Here is a 24,312-nt window from a genome sequence, read left to right as displayed (position 1 = left end):
ATGCCAAGTGTCGAGGTCACCTCACATAACGGACGTAAATCGCAATCGAATAGAACCATGTAAAAATTATGGTACTAGTTAGATATAGTGAAAACACATTTAACTCATTTATTTCCGAATTATTTACATTTGTACTTACCTTATATGCATAGCGAAACATTTTTCAACTTGGGATTTTTTTTTTTTTGTTATTGCTAATTCGGCAGGCAAATCTTGATAGAGATAGAGGGTGAGCACATATTTGTTATTTAATCTATATATATTTTGTATTTGGAAAAAAAGAAGAAAGCATAACATTTTTGTCTGCACATAATAAGTTTCCATTTCATAAATAATGAAACTACATCCCATATTATACATACACATTGTACAATGTGTAAAAACGTTGAAAAAATCATTCAACTTTCGAAACCGTTACCCATGTAGGGCTGGTGACCGAATGTACCGATCTAAATGTATGTTGATTTTTTTTTTTTTTTGCAATTAATATATATTCATGTTTTACATAACATAAAATTTGTTCACAATGCAGAAACTCGAATATCTGATGTATTTAGTCCTGACATGTGGCCCACGTACTTCTATCATGAAATACTTCCACAATTTTTATGTGTCTGAACCAGTTGCATGCACATACAAAATGTGTAGAACCATGTGTAAATACTAAGAAATGCAAAAATATGTAAATTTCAAGAATGTGTTTGCAATTGTGCATTGTGTCAAATGCACATGGATCACGTATGAACTACAGACACGGCCATGTAGGGGCCTACATGGTATATGGCAACAATATGCTGAATGATATTCCTGAATATATCAGCATCCTCATGACAAGCATGTTTCCAATTCGTATAGAAGGTAAATTTTGTTGGCTCTGTGGCCAAGCATATCAATTGGTTGGCTTTTAATCCCATGAACAACATTTTCAGGTTCGAAACTTGGTCTGTATTTTTATCAATCACATCTGATCATCACTCATCCTCATCATCATGATTAGTAAAGAGAGGCAGAAAATCAAGAGTGATACAATGTCGAAATTCTAACAGAATTAAAGGAACATGTGTAACCTGACAAAAAAAAAAGTAGAATTATTTTCGGCACCAGCAACTGAATTTCAGTCGCAGCAAGATCTTCATCATTATCAGCATCTGCCTGTCCAAGTGCTTATTGTTTAGCTCCAATTCTTTCATGGCCACTGCATTTTTTACGTATTAAGGTAAACCATGCCATGAAGGCACATTTAGGGGATGTGGGGGTAGGGCCCCACACATTTTCAGTCTCTGCTCTTTTGGAGGTGATGTGACCAGCACTATGCTCCATCTGCCTTTATCCCCCAAGGTTGGCCCCAGGCAAACCCCAGAACCACTTTTTGCAGGGACAAGGTCAGAAAAATTCCGACCTTAGATCACCCACTCTGGAAACAACCCGGGTCTCCCACGTGACAGTCAAATGCCCTACCAACTAGAGTGTGAGTGATTTGCTTTATTTTACTTTGCTTTTTGTGCCACTTTTGGCTAATTTCTGAAGATGGGGATGAGTGATGATATGATGAAATTGATGAATGAACACTCACAAACATTCATGCCCAGACCTGAATTCAAAACCGGGACCCCTGGCATTGTAGCACGATGTGCTAATCACTCTGTCACGGGGGGCCTGGTCCTTACCAACTAGACTGCTGTGGTATTTTACATGGTTTGATTTCTAATTATGTTTGTTAACACATACTTCAGAGGTTTCGTGACTACTTACGACACTTTTTCTGGAGAACAATTTTTCCCTCCCATGCACTTCTATCTCATTGTTTGCAAGCAGTCATTCATTTACTGTTGTCTTAGATACAGACTGCTGCTACCATCTTATTTCACATGCGTGGGATGTGAAGGAGTATTATTTCACTCCTAAATGTTTTTGTTATTGTTAGTCTGGTTAGGTTTAGGGCTCTTGGTAGTAATAAAATATTCTGAAATCCTTTGATTGTTAGATTAGGTGGGTCACCTTTAGGTCTCTTAGCGGTAGAATAATGCCCCTAAATTCTTTAAACACCTGATCACACCTTGAGCACAAAACTTCCTATGAGCCTCAGATGATAATCTGCAAATAATTGACGAAAGTTCAGCAGGGGGAAGAGAGACTACATTCCATCTTACTATTTCACAATTCTGTATTACATCCTCAACAGGGGTGTAGCTAGTATGACTCCCAAAAATATCATTTTTGTCTACATTTATTGCAGTTTTACTTGTAATTGTATAGTGTACATTATATACTTCTGATGCAAAAATGGAACCCGTATTAACCATGTAAACAAAACCAAACTACAAGTTTCACTACTCACATGGTTGCAAATTGACTACACATATATGTACAAAAAAATCCTTTCCAAAATTTTCTATCAAAGTGGCTTACAGGGGTGTCGCAAAATGTTCCAATACTTTCACTGAAATGACACTTCCAAATATGTGCTTATTTAGTACTTTTTACATGTAAAATGTTTTTGAATTTGAAATATGGGTTTATTTTTTCACCTAAAGGCAAGCAACCAAACTACACTAACTAATCCTTACAAGTGCTAGATAGGCTTACTTTCTGACTTGGGCACTGCAGAAGTATCTTGAAATACTAAAGGTGTCATGGAACGAAACAGTTTGGGAACCCCTGTTCTATCATACAGTCTTCATTCCGTTTACTAGGTCACTGATGCATTTGATCACATAAGAAAAATGCTCCCTCATTGCTTGAAACTTTGATCTGCTTGAAAATGCTTCATCTCTTCTTTTTTCAAGAGTATAGGTCCCGTTCTGAAAGTTGCATGAGTTTAACACGTTAAACGAGTTATGCTAACTGGCTGTCCCATAAGTGCTTCCGTGCATTTCGTGAGATTCATTATGCTGTCCCAAAAGTCGCATTCTGTACGTTTCGTGCAAGAAAGAGATTCACCAAATGCACGGGCCAGGAGGCTGGTTTGTTCGGTGAGAATCGTCTGCTGCTTGCAGACAACGCATGTGCTTGATGGATCCAAACTGAACTAGTTCGAAAATGTATTATAATTTTAACAGATAGCAACATGAAGCAACATGCACAAAATGAGTATGCCTCAACTGTTCTTAGAATGTGATTAAAATGAGTAACAGTGTCCGCAGTAGTGTTTATATTTGCCATTAAGAACATTCCTTCTGCTGGATGCCATGTGGAAACGTTCTCTAAACAAAATGCTGCACCTGCAGCTGCGCTTTCGCCTAGAGTGTCCGATAAGTCTGCAAAATAACTGGTTTCACCAGATTCACGAGCCCAGTTATTTTCATTGAATGTGTTTGTTTCGTTAAGACTTTCGGAACACACCCATAATATTGTGCTTATATTAACCTGCGATCGGTCATGGTTGCATGCCACACTCACAATTTAATAAAGTGTCATTTTAATAATATTTAAAATTTTGGCCTGCAGCACACTTTACCAACTTTAGAGTACCACTGGAAGTACAACAAATTAATTTCAAAAAATTAAAATTTGAATTTGAAATTCTTATACAATTAACAATTTTTTTTGTTGATTAATATATTCCTTAACATTTGTGACTTGTGTTTGTAGATGTATGTATTTCGAGCATGAACAAGTGAAATGGCAAATGTAAACTACTCTGCAACTGAAATTAAATATTATATATGTATAAATATATATATGTGTGAGTGTGTACGTATGCCATTTAATTGAATTAGTATTTTGTGGATATGTTGTATTGGCCGACACACATATCTCTGCCGTGATCGGTGCAGCACAATGCGAGAACCAGTGTTGCTAATCTGTTCGATAGAAAAATCGCTACAGTGCACCAAGGCACATCTGTTTGTAGAACAAGGAAATTAGAGAACTCAGCTCTATCTAAACGTTGAGTTTGAGTTTTAAACACCATGCATTATAACAAGGGCTGGGATTAATATGTGCTAACAAGTGGCTTTATATGTACATACATATGGACTAAAACTTCGCTAAATTTGGACTAACACATGCGTAAAATTACCCAAAACTGATGCAAAGAAGACTTCTTCATAGTGATCCATTATTTGTGTCATTTCAAATAAAGTAAACAATGTATTATTTTTCCATTGCATTAATTGGCCTGGTGGCATTTTAGCTGTTCACTCCCAATAACCCACACTGGTACTGGAACTGCAACAACATGTGATACATGACTGACTCTACCACTGGTTTGAGAACTAATAACCTGTGCTACGAACGTGTTAAACCTTGACAATTGGACCACAAACACTTCTCCTTAAGCAGTATTATTGCCTCTCTATGATGGGCGACAGTCGGCTGCCTTTGTTGTACATTTACAAACGAGACTGGCTTCCGCAACAATAACAAGAATAAGAAGAAAAGAATAACAAGTACATATATTGCCACCAGACGATAAGCTGCGTGGATTTCTCTTTTGTTATGAACTTGCCATCAAAGTATGCCAATTTTAACAAAGCAAACAATATGCATCGCATTAAGCAGCAAAAATACCAGCTTCCTTCCTTCGTACAATTCCTACAAGAACATGTGATGGAGCCGAGAGTTGAAACACAGAAATGCTCATGCATCCACATACTTTCTTTATTTTGAACAATTCTAAAGTGATGAAGTACGAACAATAGTACTGGAGGCATTATGTAATTCAGTGTTCACTAACCAAACACTCACATACACACACAAGCACACAACATCAAACCGGTCAAGTACTTAAAATAATATTATGGTGCTTCCAATCCAACAAAACTCACAGTCACTTTGTCTTTGTCCTTACGTGATAGAAAAGTGCTTCATTAATACAGTTGACCACACTAGTTTCTAACTAGCCAATGAAAATGCACTGCATAAAAGAAGTAACCATTACGCCATGCTATATTGTCACATTAATGTCCGTGTTGAACGGTGTGAGCCGTGAGCTGGAGCGCTATTCAATTGTTTTCAATTATGTTTGCGCTAGTGTGTCCAGAAATAGAATGACAATTGGCAACAATGGCGAAGGTTGGCGAGCAGGGTAGAACATGTGATGCTAAGAGGCAGGGAGATGAAACTAAAATTGTGATCTGCACCGTGGCAGAGATGTGTGTGTTGGCCTTTAATCACACAGAACCTTTAGATTGTTAATTGTATTTGTGGGAGGGTGAGAGGTGGTAATATGTAAGGTTGAAATAGAGAAAACATTTGTTTATACCCTTGAATTGTTGGAAAGTTTGCCTTAAACCAGGAATTATGCTTGTATATTGTCATGGTCCAATAGTGGCCATACTGAGTAAGAGATGTGAATGTAGCTAGGAAAGTGAGGACATGCAATATATAACTGGAATGACCAAAATATAATAGGAATAAAAATATACAAAGTTTTGTATAATTTAAAAATGCAGTTTAGAATAAATTTTACAAGTTTGATAGGGAATCCAGATGTTCAACTGTAACAATTGCAAAGAGGGATGTTTATATTTTTGTCTCAAGACAAAATATAAAGGGAACATTTAATTTGTAATAAATATCTACTTTTGAGGTAGATAACACATGCTGTGAAGGTGCAGGGGTGAGTGGAGGTATAGAGCTCCACATATTCTTGATCATAGCCATAGTTGTGATGGTGATTAGCATTCTTCCTGGCTGCCTTTACCCTCCAGGGTTGTCCTCCAGGTAGTGATTTTTATGAGTCTGGGTGAATCTCAGAGCCATGCAGAAACAGGGAAAATTTTCCCTTGTGTGGATCACCTGCCCCAGGATGAGCTTAGGTCTTCCGAGTGATAGCCAGATGCTCTACAAACTGAGCTATTGCGGTTCTTTGTAGATGACTATAATTTTCATAAATACCCTGTATTTACTCAAATTTTGTTTAGCTACTCAGTGTTTAAATACCCATGTCTCAACCCTACCCTACTTATGACTTCAGTTTTCTTCATTCTAGGTTTCACAGGATGACAGTTTTTCCAAAGTTTGTGTGCTATCCATGCGTAGACAAGCCAGACAATCTTGCAGGACTTCCATAACATTTCTTCTGAATCGGAAAACCTTCTGAATGAAAACCCATCATCTGCAGAAGAGAAGCAGAGAAAGGAGATGGACTTTGAGGTAAAGTTACTGTTTTTTACTTCAAGGAGTTGTGATGTATTTGCTCTAGGGGTGGTAATAGATGTATTTCTAAGAAATGAAAAGTATTATTTTTACACCTGCTGTTACTAATAATGGAATCATTTATACTTCCTTGAATAACCACTATGAAAGGGATATGTTAGTATCAGGGTTCTTGTGAATAAAATTGTGTTTCATATTACACTATTCTCTCCTGTTTGGCACAGCAAATAAATTTTGTGTGTAGCATGGACCTCGTAAAACTATTTTAAAATGCATGAGGAATGGAATATATCTACAGAAGAAGATATTGCCATGTTTAAAAATATATTTAAAATTCAATTTAGTTATATAATGTGCAAGAGTTGCATGTGTTCATTATATTTTACCATACATTCTTGATAAATGTCTATGTTAATGCACTCATCATAATAAAATACTAGTAATGAATGCTGTACCTAGAGTGGGTAATAATAAACACCACATTCATATTTTCAATCTTATAACATGAGTGTTTATCAGAAACTTTGTAAAATGAGGAGGTTGAAAGGCTAATTTGTAGGACAAATGTAGTTTTTTTTTATATATATAACAACATTCCTGATGGAAACCTTTGTTTAGAAAATCAAAACACTGCATTTTATCTTTTTATAACCAGTCCTAGAAGGTATTTCATAGCTATTGTATATTTTACATAACAAAATCTGATCACACATACACTGGAACTCAAATTTTAAGTTTTTATTTTTTTCCCCAATTTTAGTTTACCTTTTTAGCTACTACCCCCTGAGGAATATTTATTCTAAGTTACACTGTATAAGTGTATGTAATGCTTGTTATGCATTTTCTTACTTGGAGCAGCATTCAGATACAGCATGGACAAAATGGACCAAAGAATTATTTACCACTGTTATATTAGATTGCTCCATTGGAACATGCTGACTGTCTTCTGTATTATTTCAAGTATTCTGCCTGTCTATTCAAGTCTCTGTCCATCTGTTTTTTTACAGAAACCATAGAGCATGTTTCATGTCCAAGTGGGTGATCTGAGGTCAGAATTTTTCTACCCTTGTCCATGTGTATAAGCACCTCTGAGGTTCACCCAGCCTCAAATAAATAGGTACCCGGGGGTAAAGGGCAGCTGGAGAATGGTGCTGATCACATCACCTCCATAGTGAACCAAGATCGAGAATGTGTATAGCTCTATCCCCTACATCCCCTTCCCCTAAATGTGCCTTAATGGCACAGTGCAATATGCATGGGGGACTTTACTATAGTGCACGCCACAATTGATATTGAAAAGAGGTGCTACATCTGGGTATAGCCAATTTTCTTTGCCCCTGTATCCATTAGGGTGTATCAAACCTCACATCCCCTTTGTTTTAGAAAGTCTTAAGGCATGCAGTGTGCAGAAGTTTGTGTGGTGTTTTTTTTAACAACCTGTGATTTTTTAGGCTCAGTCAATAACTAATGAGGCAGAGGATATTACACCAAAACTATGGTAGCTAGAAATGGGTCGATGGGCCTGAAATCGAGGTGCAGGTGTGAGAAAACTGATTCGCGCATGTTTTGTAGCTAGATGGTGTTACGTGTCTGGCAAGGTATGCACAAAGGCTGCTAACTGAGCAGCGGCCGTGTCCAGTCATTCCGTGTTTGACTGCGATGCGTAATGGAGGCGTCCAAAGAGGAGCAGCGGGCTGCTGTGCGCTTCTTGACAGCAGACGGTGTAGGGGGTCGTGAAATCCATCCATGAATGGAAAGGATATATGGGTATATGGGGTGCAATGTATGTCCCGGGCAAGAGGGCAGGAGTGAAACAAACGCTTTTGCGAAGGATATGCGAAGTGGGGCACCAAAGTGTGTCACAGGTGGATGAGCTCATCAAGACAGACCGTCGTGTATCAGTGGATGACATTTCGTCATCAGTGGGGCTTAGTCATGGTACTGCCAATCAATCATAAAGGACACGTTGATGTTCCGTAAAGTGTTCGCTTTACGCTTTTGCAGCCCATCCCAGTTTTCCCCATTAATTTTTTTGTAGAAAAACCCACCTCGGATAAACCCAAACAAAAGTGGATTGTTTTTTTCAGAAAATGTTGTAAATTATTGCTTTAAATACTTGTGAGGTTCTGCGATTGTCAAAATTTTTTGTAAAACTTTTAAAGAAAGGGCTTAGCAGAGCTTTAAATACTAAAAATAATGAATGTAGTACTGTAGTACATGTCACAGTGGGTTTTTCAAGCTATTATCCTCAAGTCATGCTAGAAATGGACTTTTAACACAAATAAAAATATTATATATCTAAGAAACAAAATAGAAAAAGTATCAGAAATTTTTAGATATAACCTTTTTCATTTATTGATGCAGCATACTTGAACAAAGCCTATAATTTTGAAATGTTGGAGCACTTTGGTTATCAGTTACTTCCTTATGTGAGGGGAAACGATAGAATAAATTTTTGCATGTTTATACATTACAAGGGAGAATTGAGTACATTTTATTGAAATGTCGTTAATTGTGGCATAATTAAATTGGAACACACTTTAAATTATTTTTGTCATTTCTCATCCTAATGGGTTGCTTGCCTATGCAGTAAAATGTTATTTATGTCTGGTTAGAAGCTCTATACCCATGTAAGTCATGCATCTTCATAATTACCACAATATCAGCTTTGTGCACGAAACTTAAGGAGTATTATGTACTTGCACCATAATTTGACAATAAAATTATCAAAATATGGTGCATGATTTAGGAGGAGCATGAGTTAGGGTGGATGGGCAGAGAGGGATAAGTCATGTATTTAATGACCATGATAACTGCTGTATATTTAGAATAATTATTTTCCTATACTTTACGGTTATTACAAGCATAAGAAAACAGTTTTTCGTTGTGATGTTTCAGTAGAACACACGCTCCCTTCATCAGACATTTATTTTCATTTTGACTAAAGATACAGTTATAACAATGGTTAGCAATTTTTCAAACAAAAAGAATCCCTTATATAATGGATGTTGTCAATGTTACATTGTTGTAATATAGCAACTTAACTGTGAAAAGAAGCAGTCTGTTTTATTTTTATGTAAGATATTTTTTTTTTTTGATCACACTGGATGTATGTTACCATTTTCATTATTTAATTTATTCCAGTGTTCTTCTGCAATGAATGAAGCTTCCCAGACATTCAACTCTATGTTTCCCGTCAATCTTTTTAAAACCCTTCTCTTTTTAATCAAATGCTTCTCTTCGATGATGTGAGCTGACAAACTTGTTCTTGGGTTTAGATTTATAATGTCTAAATCGTGTTCGTGCCATCTTATTGCCTTTTTCCTTGCTGGTTGTCCTACATAATCCTTTGAACATGAACAACTTATATTATATATTCCTGTGGTTTCCACATCTGGTAGAGAGTTTCTCATTTTGAATTCATTAAATGTACATTCCAAACTTCTTGGTGATCTAAAAACAATTTTGAAATTAAAACTTCTAAAAATGTTGGCAATTTTATGTGAATGTGGAATGCAATACACACAAATTTCTTTTCAACAGATTTTTCATCTTTGTCTGTATTTCTCTTTTCCTTTAGTTTTCTTGCGACTTGTTTTTTGATTTGGTTTATTCTGTTAGTGTGAAAGCCATTTTCTTTTGCTATATTAAAAAGCATTTCTTCTTCATTTTCGATATTCTTATTCTTAAAACATAGTCTTTGTGCTCTCAGGAAAAAAAAATAAAAACATATTATCCATTGTTATACGCAAATGTTCTGAATTGGCATGGATGTATTTTTCCCCTGCTAATTTTTTCCTATGGACTGATGTTTGGATTGTTGAGTCAGTTGTCTTAATTTGCAGATCAAGGAAAGAAATTACATTGTTATTCATGGGTTCGCAAGTGAATTTTATGCGACGATGTGATTCATTTAACAACTTAAATATGTCCATGATGGTTTTCTCATTATTAGCAATAATAAGCACATCATCTACATATCTGATGTAGAGTATGATATCTGCACCTATCTCATTAATAATTGGAGATTATTGAAACGTCACAACGAAAAACTGTTTTCTTATGCTTGTAATAACCGCAAACTATAGGAAAATAATAATTCTACAATGCAAGCAATGCGTACATACAAGGAAACTATTATTTAGAATAATTTAGGTAAAATTATTTCTGCAGCTAGAAAACTTGTGAACCAAATTGAACAATTTGTTTCAAGATGGTGGATGAAAAACTTATTTTCTGCATGTTGCTATGCAATGCTCTACAATGTTTTTTTCTTCAAAACGATCTAGAATACATTTTTAGAGTGCCAAACCATCCAAAATCATTTTTAGTACATAGGTTTGTACATGTTTCTAGATATCGAAACCAATGTTCAAAAAAAATTATTGTCTTTAGTTCTCCTGGAGCAGCCATTTTTCCAACATGGCGCATGGCTTTTTTGCTCATGTAGCAGTATACAGAAGCCTTAATATCTCAAAAACCATTAAAGCTAGAGACCTGAAACGAAATTTATTTTGTAGCTAATGAAGTATACTTCCTATGATATTCAGGTATCTTTTACTTGAAATTTTATCGTAAGTATGAAAATTATGGTGTAAAATGGGGTAACAATAGTTAAAAAATTGCATTTTTAAGCCCTATTTTTTAATGAAGGGGTTTAGTCTAAGGCTTAATTTTTTTTTAATGTGTAGACCTGCCTGCAGGGTGTCTGTAAATAAAATATCAGTGCTTAGAAATGCACCCCTTTTTTTACAGCATGGGCTCAAACATGGCCGGTCATTGAATTTTGACAGTTTTCGGGGTTAAATATCTCAGATGGGTCCCCTTTAAAAATTCTAAAATTTGGCACATAGAAGCCCTTCATGAACCTAACTCACAGTAAAAATCTCAACTTTTAAATTCAACTCGTTTTCGTCAATATGAGGTAACGTATGTCACCCGATTTCTGACGTTGCAATGTAAGGTTAAACTACATTTCATACTTAGATTAATGAAGTCTTTTCTTTTTCTTTTTTAAATTTGGGTTAAATAAAGGCTCAGAAAATATAGTAACATAAGGTTTTAATACTTGACTTACCATAAAGTGGCCGCGGTGGCTCAGTCGGTAACGCGTCTGACTACCATGCTAAAGGTCCCGGGTTCGATCCCCGGCCGGTTCAAATCCGGGAACTTTTCTAACGATGGAAGCGGCTCCGCCGCCCACCCAGCGTCGAATAACATGGGTACCTGGGGGAAACCCTGGGGGGTAAAGGCGGTCAGGGGCGTGATGCTGATCACATCACCCCCACTCACGACCGGATCAAGAAAGTGTGGGGTGTTACCCTCATACCCCCTATATGCCTTCATGACGTGGTGCTATGCACAGGGGAGAACTTTACTTTTTACTTACCATAAATTGAAATTGCAAGGTATGACAATTGAAAATCTGTGAAATTTCATTGCAAAAGGTTTGATTTGATAGGTACACATGACCAGTTGGTGTTAACAGCTCCAGTTTCCTATTCATTCTCTTTATTAAATCAGGCAGGATTGTTTGTTCTTTCACTAAGTTTCTAAGTAAATTATCCGAACCTTCAGTTCATCACTATTTTTTTCTTGGTAGCAATCAAACCTTTTTCCTATAATTTCAATTATATGATTGTACTGGCCACGCAAAGGATTGTCACACTTGCTTTCCTTTTCTTCAGTTTTAATACTTAGTGAAAACCAACTTTCTAGTTTCCTTTGCACTCCTTGTAGGATGTGAATAGTTTTTCGAGCAAGATTACTTTATTGTTTTTCTGCAATCAGCCTCCTCAGTTTTGAAACAGGAGATGCATAAAAAACTAAACAGACTTCATGCATTTCCTTTAGTTTTCCTTGGCTTGGCACAAAGACGTGATTTCAATTCTGGCATTTAGGTGAGTCACTTTCTCCACATATGAAACTTTTACTCCAACATATCAGGCATATTATTTTAACTGGTATAAGGCTTTCTTGACACTTTTTTACCTTACCTTACTTAACCTTTTCTTTAAGTGGTACTTCTGAAGATCACAACATACTTTACCATATAAAAAGCTATATTTAATGGTATTTGCATATTGTCTCTAAGCCATACACCTGTAGTCTTGACCTAAGAAGTGTTATCATTTTCACTGACTTTGTTAAAATTAGTTAGGTCTTTGAGAACCTTACCAAAAGGGTATTTATGACAGTCCTCTCCAGTTAAAAATATTACAGAACACTCCATTTCCTGTCACAGATAACGAACATTCACAAGTCGCTACTCTTGGCACATTAGGCAAAGGAAGAATGACAGCAGAGATTGTACATGCACAGATCAATTCCAGGCTTGCCTCACATCCTATCAAAACATGTCTCTGAATCTTCTGCTGTGCATGACTCACATCTGTTTCAACAATGTATTTTCTTGGAAGAAAATAAAGAAAACAAAAGATAATATATTCTACCAGCTTTGACACTCCAAAATAAATAGCCTACTTTCAGTGGAGTGCCCAAGGAGGGGTTTGTGGGGGTCATAACCCAATACCTTTGGCCTAGTATTCCATAAACAATTACGTCAAAGGCAGGATAATGTGGCAAAAACAGGGCTGTATACTTAAAAAGTATATGTAACCCCCTCCCCTCCCTTTCAAAATTCCTGGGCATGCCACTGCCTATCTTAAGCTGCATGTACTGCTACATTGATAAAAATATGGGGGAAACTCAGTTTTGGAGCTGACAATACCAACTGGTCGTGGGTACCTAGTAAATCAAACCTTTTGCAATGCAATTTCGCAGATTTTCAATTGTCATACCTTGTAATTTCAATTTCTGGTAAGTCAAGTATTAAAACCTTATCTTACTATATTTTCTGAGCCTTTATTTAACCCAAATTTAAAAAAGAAAAAGAAAAGAGTCATTATTCTAAGTATGGAATGTAGTTTAACCTTACTTTGCAACGTCAGAAATTAGGTGACATACGTTACCTGATATTGACCAAAACGAGTTGAATCTAAAAGTTGAGATTTTTACTGTGAGTTAGGTTCATGAAGGGCTTCTATGTGCCAAATTTCAGAATTTTTGAAGGGGACCCATCTGAGATATTTAACCCCGAAAACTGTCAAAATTCAATGAACGGCCATGTTTGAGCCCATGCTGTAAAAAAAGGGGTGCATTTCTAAGCACTGATATTTTATTTACAGGTAGGTCTAAAAATCAAGCCTTAGACTAATCCCCTTCATTAAAAAAATCGGGCTTAAAAATGCAATTTTTTAACTATTGTTACCCCATTTTACACCATAATTTTCGTACTTACGATGCAATTTCAAGCAAAACATACCTGAATATCATAGGAAGTATACTTTATTAGCTACAAAATAAATTTTGTTTCAGGTCTCTAGCTTTAATGGTTTTTGAGATATATTAAGGTTTCTGTATACTGCTACATGAACAAAAAAAGCCATGCGCCATGTTGGAAAAATGGCTGCCCCAGGAGAACTAAAGACAATAATTTTTTTTGAACATGGGTTTTGATATCTAAAAACATGTACAAACCTATGCACTAAAAATGATTTTTTTTTTAAATGATCATGCAACCAAATATTTTAAAATTGGTTGATTTGACATGGAATGACCCTTTAAGAAAATAAACTGAGTAATTTTAGAGATTTCATTGGTCTGCAATTTTGCAGTAAAACTTTTAAAATAATATTTCTTAGCTTAGGAGAGGAATGGTCGTAATAGGTAAGATCAAACACATTCTATTTTTGATAACCACCATAAATGCAAAGCTTTTGAGTTGCACTTTTTATAGTTGCAATATTACTTAAAGGATTGGTCTCACATTGTATCTGAGAAAAATTGGTCACCATGGTAAGATAGTAGACGACAGACTGGTTTAACATGTGTTGCGAGATCTTTAAATTATGCTCATATTTGACTATATTTTTGTACATTAAGAAACGCAAGTCTCAGGAATGTTACAGCATCACTTGAGTTTTAAGTTTTTAATAAAAACTGTGTAATGTAGTGTGTGTGTTTTAGGAAGGTTGGGGGTAAGTCACCAATTTTGAGACCACAAGAACTGCATCAAATTTAGAGGTTTTTAGTTGAAATTAGTCCAACTAGATATACCTAGGGAATGGCTCTGTTTTGCATTCGCATTTGTTCAAAGCATTTCAAGAGTGTAGATAAAGAATGGATTTTTCTTATGCTGAGGTAGATTCCAAATTCTGATGACACTTTCAAATCTCTCCCTAAACTACTTTTTTGGATATTAAGAGTCTTAAGAATTTTAGGGCTTTTCTTAAGCTATAATTTGACAATAAATGTTTTGAAATATAGTGCATGTTTTGGGATCGTTGTGGACCAGATTGGAAGTCACCAATGTTTTGACCATGAGAATTGCCATTCTCATAGCATTTGAAAGCTTATTGTGGAGTAGTTGGAATAAAGCTAGCTTACGGAAGGTGTTTGCGTTTTGGTATGATTGCATTTGCAAGTTTTCTCGATCAAGCAGGAGTAATTACTCGTTCCGTTTCTGATTCAGCATTAATGCTAGCCAGATATTTTGGAAGATGTATAAGGTTTTCATTCCATTTGGATGAAATCGGCCAAACAATTACAAATGACAAACTTATAATTTGGCATGGTTAAAACATGGAGGAGGTATTTATGCTTTAAAAGTCCAGAAAAATAATGGGAAAACACAACTGTGATAAACTGTGAACAAACTGTATTGAAGCAGGTTTAAAACATTGTGTTACAAGGTAACCAAAAGCGTTCTTGCCGTTTTTGATGTCCCATTAATCATGCGCTCACAGAGAGGAAACAAAATGATGCACGTGCCTGCCAAGCGATCGGGAGTTAGTCTGACCATCGACTGTCAGTAAATACAGGCACGTTGCACACACACACAGCAGTCATAGCTCTTCCAGTGTCGAAGAGAAATGGAGGTATCGAAGCAGCTTGTTTGCTTGTGTTTGTTGTATGACTTTAAAGTGGGCCTGTCAGCTGCTGCATAAAGTTGCCACATTGCCAGGCATTGGGGAGAATGCTGTGAATGAACGCACTGCCAGGCTTTGGTTTTAGAAATTCCATTCGGGAGATGGGAGCCTTTCGGATGAATCTCGCAGCAGACGACCACATGTGTTGGACGACGAGGCCCTGAAAGCAGCCATCGAGGAGGACAGTGGTCTAACGTGTGATGAACTTGATGAAAGGTTCCATGTTTCCGCTGAAACTGTCAGACTGCACCTGAATGGGATATGGAAGTCATACAAGTTAAGCAAGTGGGCACCCCACACATTGTCGGCAGCCAACAAGTAACAACGAGTGACAGCCTGTTTGTCCTTGCTCACTCGGCACCTGAATACACCCATATTTGATCGCTTGCTCACTCCCAAGTGTGCCAGACATTGGTTGTCGCCACATGATCCTGTTCCTCAGACCTCAAGACCACCTCTGCACCCACGAAAGGTTACGCTTTCTGTATGGTGGAATTGTTGGCAAGTGGTGCATTACGAGCTCCTTCCACCGGGTCAGACCATCACTGCTGGCCTCTACTCTCAGCAGTTGCAAAGAGTGCACCGGGCATTGCTGCAGAAGGAGCCGGCATTGGTGAATCGCAAGGGTGTGCTGTTCCTGCATGACAATGCCAAGCCACATGTGGCAAAGAGGACCTGGGAGACCCTTCAGCAACTTGGCTGGGAGACACTGTGCCATCCACCATATTCACCGGACCTTGCACCAACAGATTACCACCTGTTTTATTCCCTCAACAACCACTTCCATGGGAGATCCTTTGCAAATGATGGAGACCTGCGGAACACACTCACGGACTTCTTTGCATCCAAGCCTGCCGAGTTTTATCACCAGGGTATTGTGCAGCTGCAGGAACATTGGGAAAAGGTGTTGGATGCTGATGGAGATTACTTCGAAACCTAAAGGTACGTACTGTCCCCTGTATTGCTCTTTGTTTATCACTGTTCTATAACGGCAAGAACTTTTTTGGTTACCGTGTACATAGTATTTTTGGATTATTTAATTGTCTATGCTTATTAAATAAATTAGAAAAAAATGTGTTTGTAGCATAATTCATTCCAACATATGTACAACACTGCATTCGCAAAATAATTTGTTTCATAAACTGAAGTTCCGAATGGATTTGATTGATTGATTTGCTTTATTTTACTGTGCTTTTGTGCAACTTTTGGCTAATTTGCGAAGATGCGGATCAGTGATGATGTGTTGAAATTGATGAATGGACACTCACACACATCCATGCCCAGACTGAGATTCGAACCCAGGACCCTTTGCATCATAGCGTGATGTGCTAACTACTCCACCACAGGGACCGGCGAAGTTCAGAATTAAATATTTACTAATAGTATTAACTGAAAATGTGCATAATCTTGAAAAATATGTGATTTAACATCTAAATTTGAGTATCATTATGGAGGAAGAAGGTAGCAAATCTAATTAAGAAAATTAAAAGTCTGTAAAAAGTTATTTACTGCTTTTTTTTTCTGGGAAGAAATGTTCCGGCACTATTCAAGTTGATATGTTATGTTACCGTGTTGTTTGTTAATGTGCTCATCATAACAACTACTCAAATTTGTGTTATTTTCATAATCGATGATGCATCCAAGTATACATACATAATACATATGGGTTTCTCTTGTTTGTTTCACTGGTTGATCGATTGATTTGCTTTAAAAGAATACCATAATGCCATATTTTGTACTCCCACCCATTAATTTGATTCTTGGATACACCAAAGTATGTGCCTCCTCAGGGAATGCAACCCTGAAAACTGATCACAAAGCAACAGCATTAACTATTACACCATCCAGGAAGAGTTGAATCAAGTTTTGGACAATTATTTTAGAACAGAAATGTTAATTAACTATTCCTTGTGACAATTGTCTCTGGAGCAAGGGTGTGCATAACATGAGAAAAGGGAAGGAAATAGAGTGGTCTGAGCAAAGCAGTACATGCTGCTGTGAAGGCTGGTAACTGCAGTCGCTTACTCCTCCCCAGGCAATCCATTTCTGTCTCCCGTGTTCATTGGTGGAGCCATCTCGCGTTACTACTTGCGCAGAGACTTGTTTTTGTTTGCTTGCTCTAGAGAAAGTTGGGACAGGGTATAAAGCACTACAAATTGAATGTTATGATACATTACTACTAGGGGAATAATGTATTTCATTCGTAAGATATATATTTTTAAATTTAACCTTAAAAACCCAATAAAACGCAGTTTTGTCTGGGTTGTATCAGGTTTTATCTGAAAATAATAATAATGAAAAACCCACCTGGGTTGGGTTTTTTCGAAGAAACCTGGGCAAAATGCCAACCCTGCCTATTGTATGACAATGCTAAACCACACACAGCCAACACAACAAAGCAATGTCTGAAAAAATTCAAGTGGGAAGTCCTGAGGCCCCCCCCCCACCTATAATCTACATCTGTTCCCATGTGACTTCCACATCTTCGGTGAGCTCAAAAAAGCACTGCGGAGACAACAGTTTCAATTGGACGATTACGTCAAGGAGTACGTGTCCAGTTGGTTTCAACAGCAGCCAAAGGAGTTCTACGAGCATGCCATTTTGTGACTGGTGTCACAATGCGATAAATGGCTAACAGTGGCAGACAATACTTCTGAGGGACATAATGTAAGTACTGTGAAATATCCTGTGCCTCGTTATTTATTGACTGAGCCTCATAAATAAAAAAAAAATTATATAAGAAGTAAAAAAGACATTTAAATTGAAGATCATAATTTTTAATCCACACTGCTTGTTATTGTCTTTCAGAAGGCTTCTGCATCCTGGTCTGATGATTGTGAAGAAAATTTGGCTCTTCAAGTGTCTGACATAGGTTTGTCTCCTGTGGAAGTGTTCATAAAGTCTGAATCAGAAAGTGCCGATCCATTAGTTTGTGAACAAACATCTCTGGAGAATGTGTGGCTTCTGGATGAGTCATGTGTCAAGACTGAAACTGAATCATTCAAGGAACCTCCTGATGTTGATATCTCTCTTGACATCAAACCATCTAATCAGTGCATACAGGATGCTTCTGTTGACATCAAACCATCTAATGAGTGCATAGAGGATGCTTCTGTTGACAGCAAACTATCGAGTGAGTACATGAAAGAAACTTCAGTTTGTAAAGTGGAAAATGTGAGTGGTGATAGTTGGATTCAATTTGAAGGCAGAAATCAGGAAGTTCCTAGTGTGCAAAATGTTCATGAAAGTGAAGGATTTTATCCATGTTATCATGGACAACTTGTTACAAGAATGCCAGCTGAGGACAGTGACAATGGTGAATTAATTTTAAGTGAAGATAAAGACATGAAATTTTCTGTAGAGAATCCTGATGAGGTGGAAGGCGAAATGGCAGATCCTGCAGAAAGGTAGGTGATGAAAATTTTAGTACAAGGATTGAAAATGAGCATGGCAGTACTTAGGTTCAAAATTGAACCTTATTGCTTGTATATTATGATTCATGTAATTTCTGTATTGTGCCACCAGTGCTGCAGGGTTACTGGTCATTCAATACAAGATTGTCCAGGAGTGTCCCACCCCACCATGCCAGATTGGGATAATATTTGTTTTATGATATCCTTAGACATATATAAGAACCCATATATTTATTTTTCTTTTGGAATATCAACTGTAGTTTGGAATTTACAGTCCTCTGAAATTTCCTGCCATTTGATGCCTTTTTTTTATATATGGGATCAAGCCATATGTAGAGTGGTGTATCCAGGATTTTTGGAAGGATATACTTTTTTGATAGTCAGCCCTCATTTTGTCATATTTTCCCACCTTTATTTTTTTCTTTTTTAAGACTACATGGCCAAATGGGAGTTACAGGGGATGGACAAAAATATGGAAACACCACGACATGGGAACAGGCGATATCGATGCAATTTTTCCACTTGAAATCGGACACGGTGCGACATTTTGTGTTTTGCGCCATGAGATAGGACACTCTTGGCCTGGTAGGAGTCGACAGTTGCACTGCGACAGCGTGCAGTGTAGTTGATACTGAATCATGTCGGAGCTGACTGTTTCAAAGAGGGCAAATTGTTGGTGTCTGCCTTGCAGGGGCCTCTGTTACCAAAGTAGCCATGTTATTTGGCGTATCGAGAGGGACTCTATCCAAGATCATGATGACATAATAGTGTGTCCAGAAAGACATCATCAGATAAACACCTGGGTGGACGAAAATGTACATTGCGTGACAAAGACAGACAAACACTGAGAAGGATTGTGAACATGATTTGCATGAAGAATGGTGCAAGATCCTATTATCACCATCCAGGACTTGTATTTGTCCATTCCTCAGAGACTGCAGGCCGTTTTGGAAGATAAAGGTGGTCCTTCACCTTATTAGCTACAGCATTCCGGCTTTTCTTCGCAGGGGTTTCCATATTTTTGTCCATCCCCTGTATGTCCCATGCCTTTCCCCATCCCCTTGTGGTTACACAGCATGTAAATATTTTGGGCTCAGGTTTTATTGCAATTTCATCATGCTACGAATGCAATATTTACATGGGTCGTTTTTGATTTATGTTTGTTAACACATGCTGGGGAGTTTTAGCGATTACTTAAGATTTTGTTAAATATATGCTTGAATGGTTAGGTTAGGCAAGTTAGGTTTGGTTTTCTTAGCATTAAAATAAAGTCCCCAAATGCATTCTACTAAGGTTCTGATTTGCTTCTACATTCATTCCCACTAGTCTACCATACTAACTTCGCTTGTCAACGAAGAATACCTTGTCCATGGAAGCACGCATACTTGCGTAAGGTAATTTTTAAGTTTTATTTTTCAACATAAATAAAGGGCCTCCCCGATGGTGTAGTGGTAACGTCATCGCCTTGTGATTGAGGTGTCCTGGGTTCAATACCCGTTGGAGGCACATAGTGGTTTGGATCCCACTTTAAATTGTAGGTTCAGTCCCGATTAGCTTTACTGTGCATAAAGTGGACTTAAAACAACAATTCAATCAATCAATCAACATAAATAACTTTTTTTTAGAATCCAAGCAGTGCTTCTTAAGAAAGTTTCAAATTTCATGTGACAATGATTTCCAAAATTCTACAATAATTAGTCTTTCTGCTAGGAGAATTTTTTAAAAAAAATCATAAAACAGTCAAAACTGTTACCTTTAAAATAGTTAAAAAATTAAGTTTGACGCAGCATGCATATCACCATGCCAAACAACATAAATGTTGTTATCAATGTTTTAAGCAAAACTGTGCACACTTGAGATGAGATACCACATTGTGGCATTATGTGTGTAAGAGTTGTGTTCTGAAAAAAACAACAACATGTGAGGTGGAATTTCACATAGTGGCTTATTTTGTTGCTTTCACATCAGAGAATATACCTGCCAAAATTCAAGAAGATTGGTTTGTGTTTAGAGGTTGCTCAGCGCCCTCGAAATAATACTACTAAATTGATTTACGGAACATGTATTTTTTCTATATCTCAACTGCTTTTAAACACTAAGAAATACAATAATTAGTCTAAAATATTGAAGTAAGAGTGTGTAGATGTGTTGTTCATGAAATAAATTAATAACATTTCTTTAAACTTCCTGACGAACAAATTAAGAAATATAAAGGAAGGCATAATTTTTAACATATGTAACTAAAAACGTCAATTACACTAGTGATTATGTGTCTTATAAGTAACTTATTGCAATTTCAGGGATCTCTTTGTAGTAGCAGGGATTTTCTTCCTGTTTACTTCTACAACTTGAATCAGTCTCTGCATTTCAGATTCCTTTTTAGTAATGGCTTCATTAAAACTACTCATGAGGACAATGGACCGTTCTGCAGCATCATTGATGACCTTTAATGAATTTACTATCTTTTTTGCTTCCTTTTATTCTTCAATATCATTCCACAATTGTAGGTCTATATTAAAAATTAAATCAATATTGACTTTCAAAGAGGTTAAGGCAGAAGTAGAGGCAGAGTCTATCAGATCATGTAGGTTCTTGCTTTCTAGTCCATCTGCAGTTGTGAGCTTAATTCCCCGTCTTTTCCAATCTTCTCCACTGCTTTTCATCCTTGTAATAACCATTTTTTTTCTCTTCAGGAGACAGCTTATCTGAAAATAAACACAGTGGTTCCAGTTCTGAACCTAAATACCATAGGTGTGATTTCAATTTCTTTGACGATTTTAGAGCCACAGATTTGTTGACTGCTTCATAGTATTTCAGTTCCTTGTAAAGATGCAAATCATTTACTGCAGCATCTCTTGCTATGGGAGAGCATAACCAAGCTTTTACGTAAATGATACTGGCAAACAAGCAAAACTACTTGAGATTGTTTTCCTCGTTGGCTGTTAAATTCAGTTGCTCACGGAACAGGTAAATCTTGAAACAGTAGATTACTTTCACCATCCATCTAGCCATATGATATGCTCCAGGAGCTCAGAAGCTGTAAACTTTGCCTCTGGGTACCAAGAATAAGAAGACATAGCTCTGCAATTTGCAGGTAATCATCTCGAGGCATATATCCCTTTTCAGATGAAAGACAATTTGTAAGATATTCTGTGACATTTCCTTTTAAATCCATCACGTGTGGATCATCAAGACATGGATCAGAAAGAGAATTGAAATCATTTTGGTTGTTTTCTGGCCATTTCAGTTTGAATCGTTGAAACAGAGCTATATTTGGACCACTAGTTGACCCAAACAATACCAAAAAAACTGCAGCTAATACAATTTATGGATATGGTGAATACAAGCAAAATATAGCAAGTTACGATCAATGTTTTTTTTTCGAGAAGTGAACAAGCACCTTTTCTTAGACCTGTATTTGATGCAGTAGTGTTGAAACTCATCCCTACAATGTCATCACACACTTCCCACAATTGAAGCAGCTCATAAGTAGTTTGCTTGTGCTTCTCCTGTTCCACATGGTATTTTGGCAATTCCAAGGAATTTTTTACAAGTTATGGCCAGTGACAACGACAGCCAGTCTCTCTGAACTAGTTGTTCTGGTAGCAGTTTCATCAGCTGTGCTGTTTTTCATAATCCTTCCATCCCAGTGAACAATAAGGGTTAGTTTCGCTGCTTGTGTGAAATCTGCTTTTATTTTGTCTGTGGTTTTGGCACGATGAGCTGACCTTCTACGTTGCACAGTTGAACGTGAGAGTGGAGCATCTGCAAGATCCTGACAATCTGCTTTTGCTATAGCTGCAGTTAAAATTGTAAATTTGGTGTCTGACAAATTAATACGATCTAATGTTGAAGAAACGTCTGGGGAACTGAGCATGTTTTGTAAAATTTGGGACTTCTTTGATGTACTTGGGCCGAGATGTGTCAAGTTTTTTTTTTTTTTTTTTTTCTTAATACAGTGGTATCTGCATCTCATAAGCGTCATCATCACTATTTGCATCACTGCCATTGTCTTCCTCAGTGCTGCTGGAAATGCCAACTGCTGCAATGGGCGTCATTTCCTCTTTTCTTCGTTTCTCACGTTCCTTTCGCTTTTCTTCTGCTGCTTTCCATAATTTTGCCATTTCTTCCTGTTTTGCCAAATGCACATCTACACCAGCCATTCACATCTTTCTGTCACCACGCTGATCCTTCAGGAACTGTCTGTCTTCTTCAATCTTGATCAAAGTCATTGCTTCTTTTGAGCAAAGTCAAAAATTTTTGACATTTTCTTTGAAAATACTTCATTCCTGTCTCTCTGTGCTTGTGACACTCATGATTTGTTTTTCTTGATCAAATTATATTCATCTACAACACCCTTCATCTTCGAGATGATGTTTGGCTCAAAAGCAGTAGGGATATGGGCTTTTTCCCATATGGTCACCAGCTCCTCACAAGTGCACTTCAAGCTGACAGGAACTGTCTCTTTCAGTGAGGTATGGTAATGAAAGAAGGTTCGAAGAACATCTCCTGTTGTAGGTAACACATAATCCGGTAGATGAGACTCTTGATGTCTAATAAGCCATACAGCAGTCTTGTTTCTAGTGGTGAGGTGTTTGGACTCCATTGCTCAAAACAGCTCAGTAACCTGGAAAAGTAATATTATTTCAGTAACACTGTCAACATTTTCAACAGTACAACTCCACACACAAATATTCATTTCTTCTCAGTACAGAGACTTTCATAGTATAAGAAAGCTATACAAAAGTATACAATACCACAGTCAAAATATATGTGCCTTGAGCAACCTCTGAATGTTATCCAATCTGGAAAAAAATTCACACATTAGTTTATTGGACGAAGTGGAATAAAATCAGCAACTATGCAAAAAGATCAGAAAAGATTTTTTAGCCCATATGTGTATGAGCAGCCCTAGTGCGTAGTTTTGAATGCAGAAAGGGCGTTGCTGGTGTGGTCTTGTGCATTCTAGCAAGTTTCATTTTGTGAACATTATGCCTATATGTCCAGTGGGATCCATGAGTATTACCGTGGAAATTGTTCATCACCATGTTCGTGCACTCTATTTGACCCAATAAGAGCTTCAAGAATGAAAAGAAAACTCAAAACAAGCTGTTGACAACTTCTGCACAAGTATACATAAAAATCCATTGCTTAAAATCACACAGGCTGAAAGAGAAATATTAATGAAAATAGTCGTGGACAATTTGCACAATAATACTCATGGATCCCACTGTACTGTCTAGATTATAATTTTACCTCATGAACCTAACCTGTTTTCTTCTCTCTTCATGTGATGGTTATAACCAAGATCTCATCGGATAACTCAAACCACCTTAACTATAGGACTCACAATTTTTGCACTTCATTTTGATTTATTTATCCAATACTCAAACAAGCTTGAGATTTTGCATATTTTTTGTGCAAATGAAATATGAAACTTGTTTTTCGTAATAACTCCTGTAACCAAACTGAAGCATATAACTTGAATTTACAATTTTGACCAGTATTTCCCCCTCCAATCCAAAAATTACCGAAGCAAGTATGGACCCAGGCACTAAAGCCAGCATCACACGGAACTGGGTTTCCAGTAGGTATGCCCTAGTTGGCGCTGGACTGACTACCAATTTACTAGTTTTCGCCTCACACGATACTTATCAGCGTACTTGACGATAGACTTTTGTTCCCATATGAGGGAAGTTGTAATGGCAGCTGTGTGAGATGTAAACAATGTATCAATTCACATATTTGAAAGCTGATAACTATTCAACCGAATGTTATTAGGTACAAAACAATGGCGCTGCTTAAAT

General features: G+C 37.1%; 1 protein-coding gene across 3 annotated transcripts in view; it reads left to right on the top strand.

The window, feature by feature from the left end:
- Positions 1-24,312, top strand: part of LOC145999701 (uncharacterized) — a 49,856-nt gene that overhangs the window by 5,632 nt on the left and 19,912 nt on the right. For 2 of the 3 annotated variants that reach the window (XM_083136954.1, XM_083136955.1), the window contains exons 2-3: positions 5,936-6,099; positions 17,901-18,499. In XM_083136954.1, the coding sequence (XP_082993080.1) occupies positions 6,088-6,099; positions 17,901-18,499 (611 nt within the window). In that variant the 5' untranslated portion in view covers positions 5,936-6,087. The remainder of the gene's footprint in view (positions 1-5,935; positions 6,100-17,900; positions 18,500-24,312) is intronic. The other variant, XM_083136956.1, reaches the window with a different exon arrangement.

The sequence above is a fragment of the Lepisma saccharinum genome, chromosome 15 (assembly GCF_977018435.1).
Source record: "Lepisma saccharinum chromosome 15, izLepSacc3.1, whole genome shotgun sequence".
Classification (NCBI taxonomy): domain Eukaryota; kingdom Metazoa; phylum Arthropoda; class Insecta; order Zygentoma; family Lepismatidae; genus Lepisma; species Lepisma saccharinum.
Note: the sequence above shows the minus strand (reverse complement) of the source record. Positions and strands in the feature narration are given on the sequence as shown.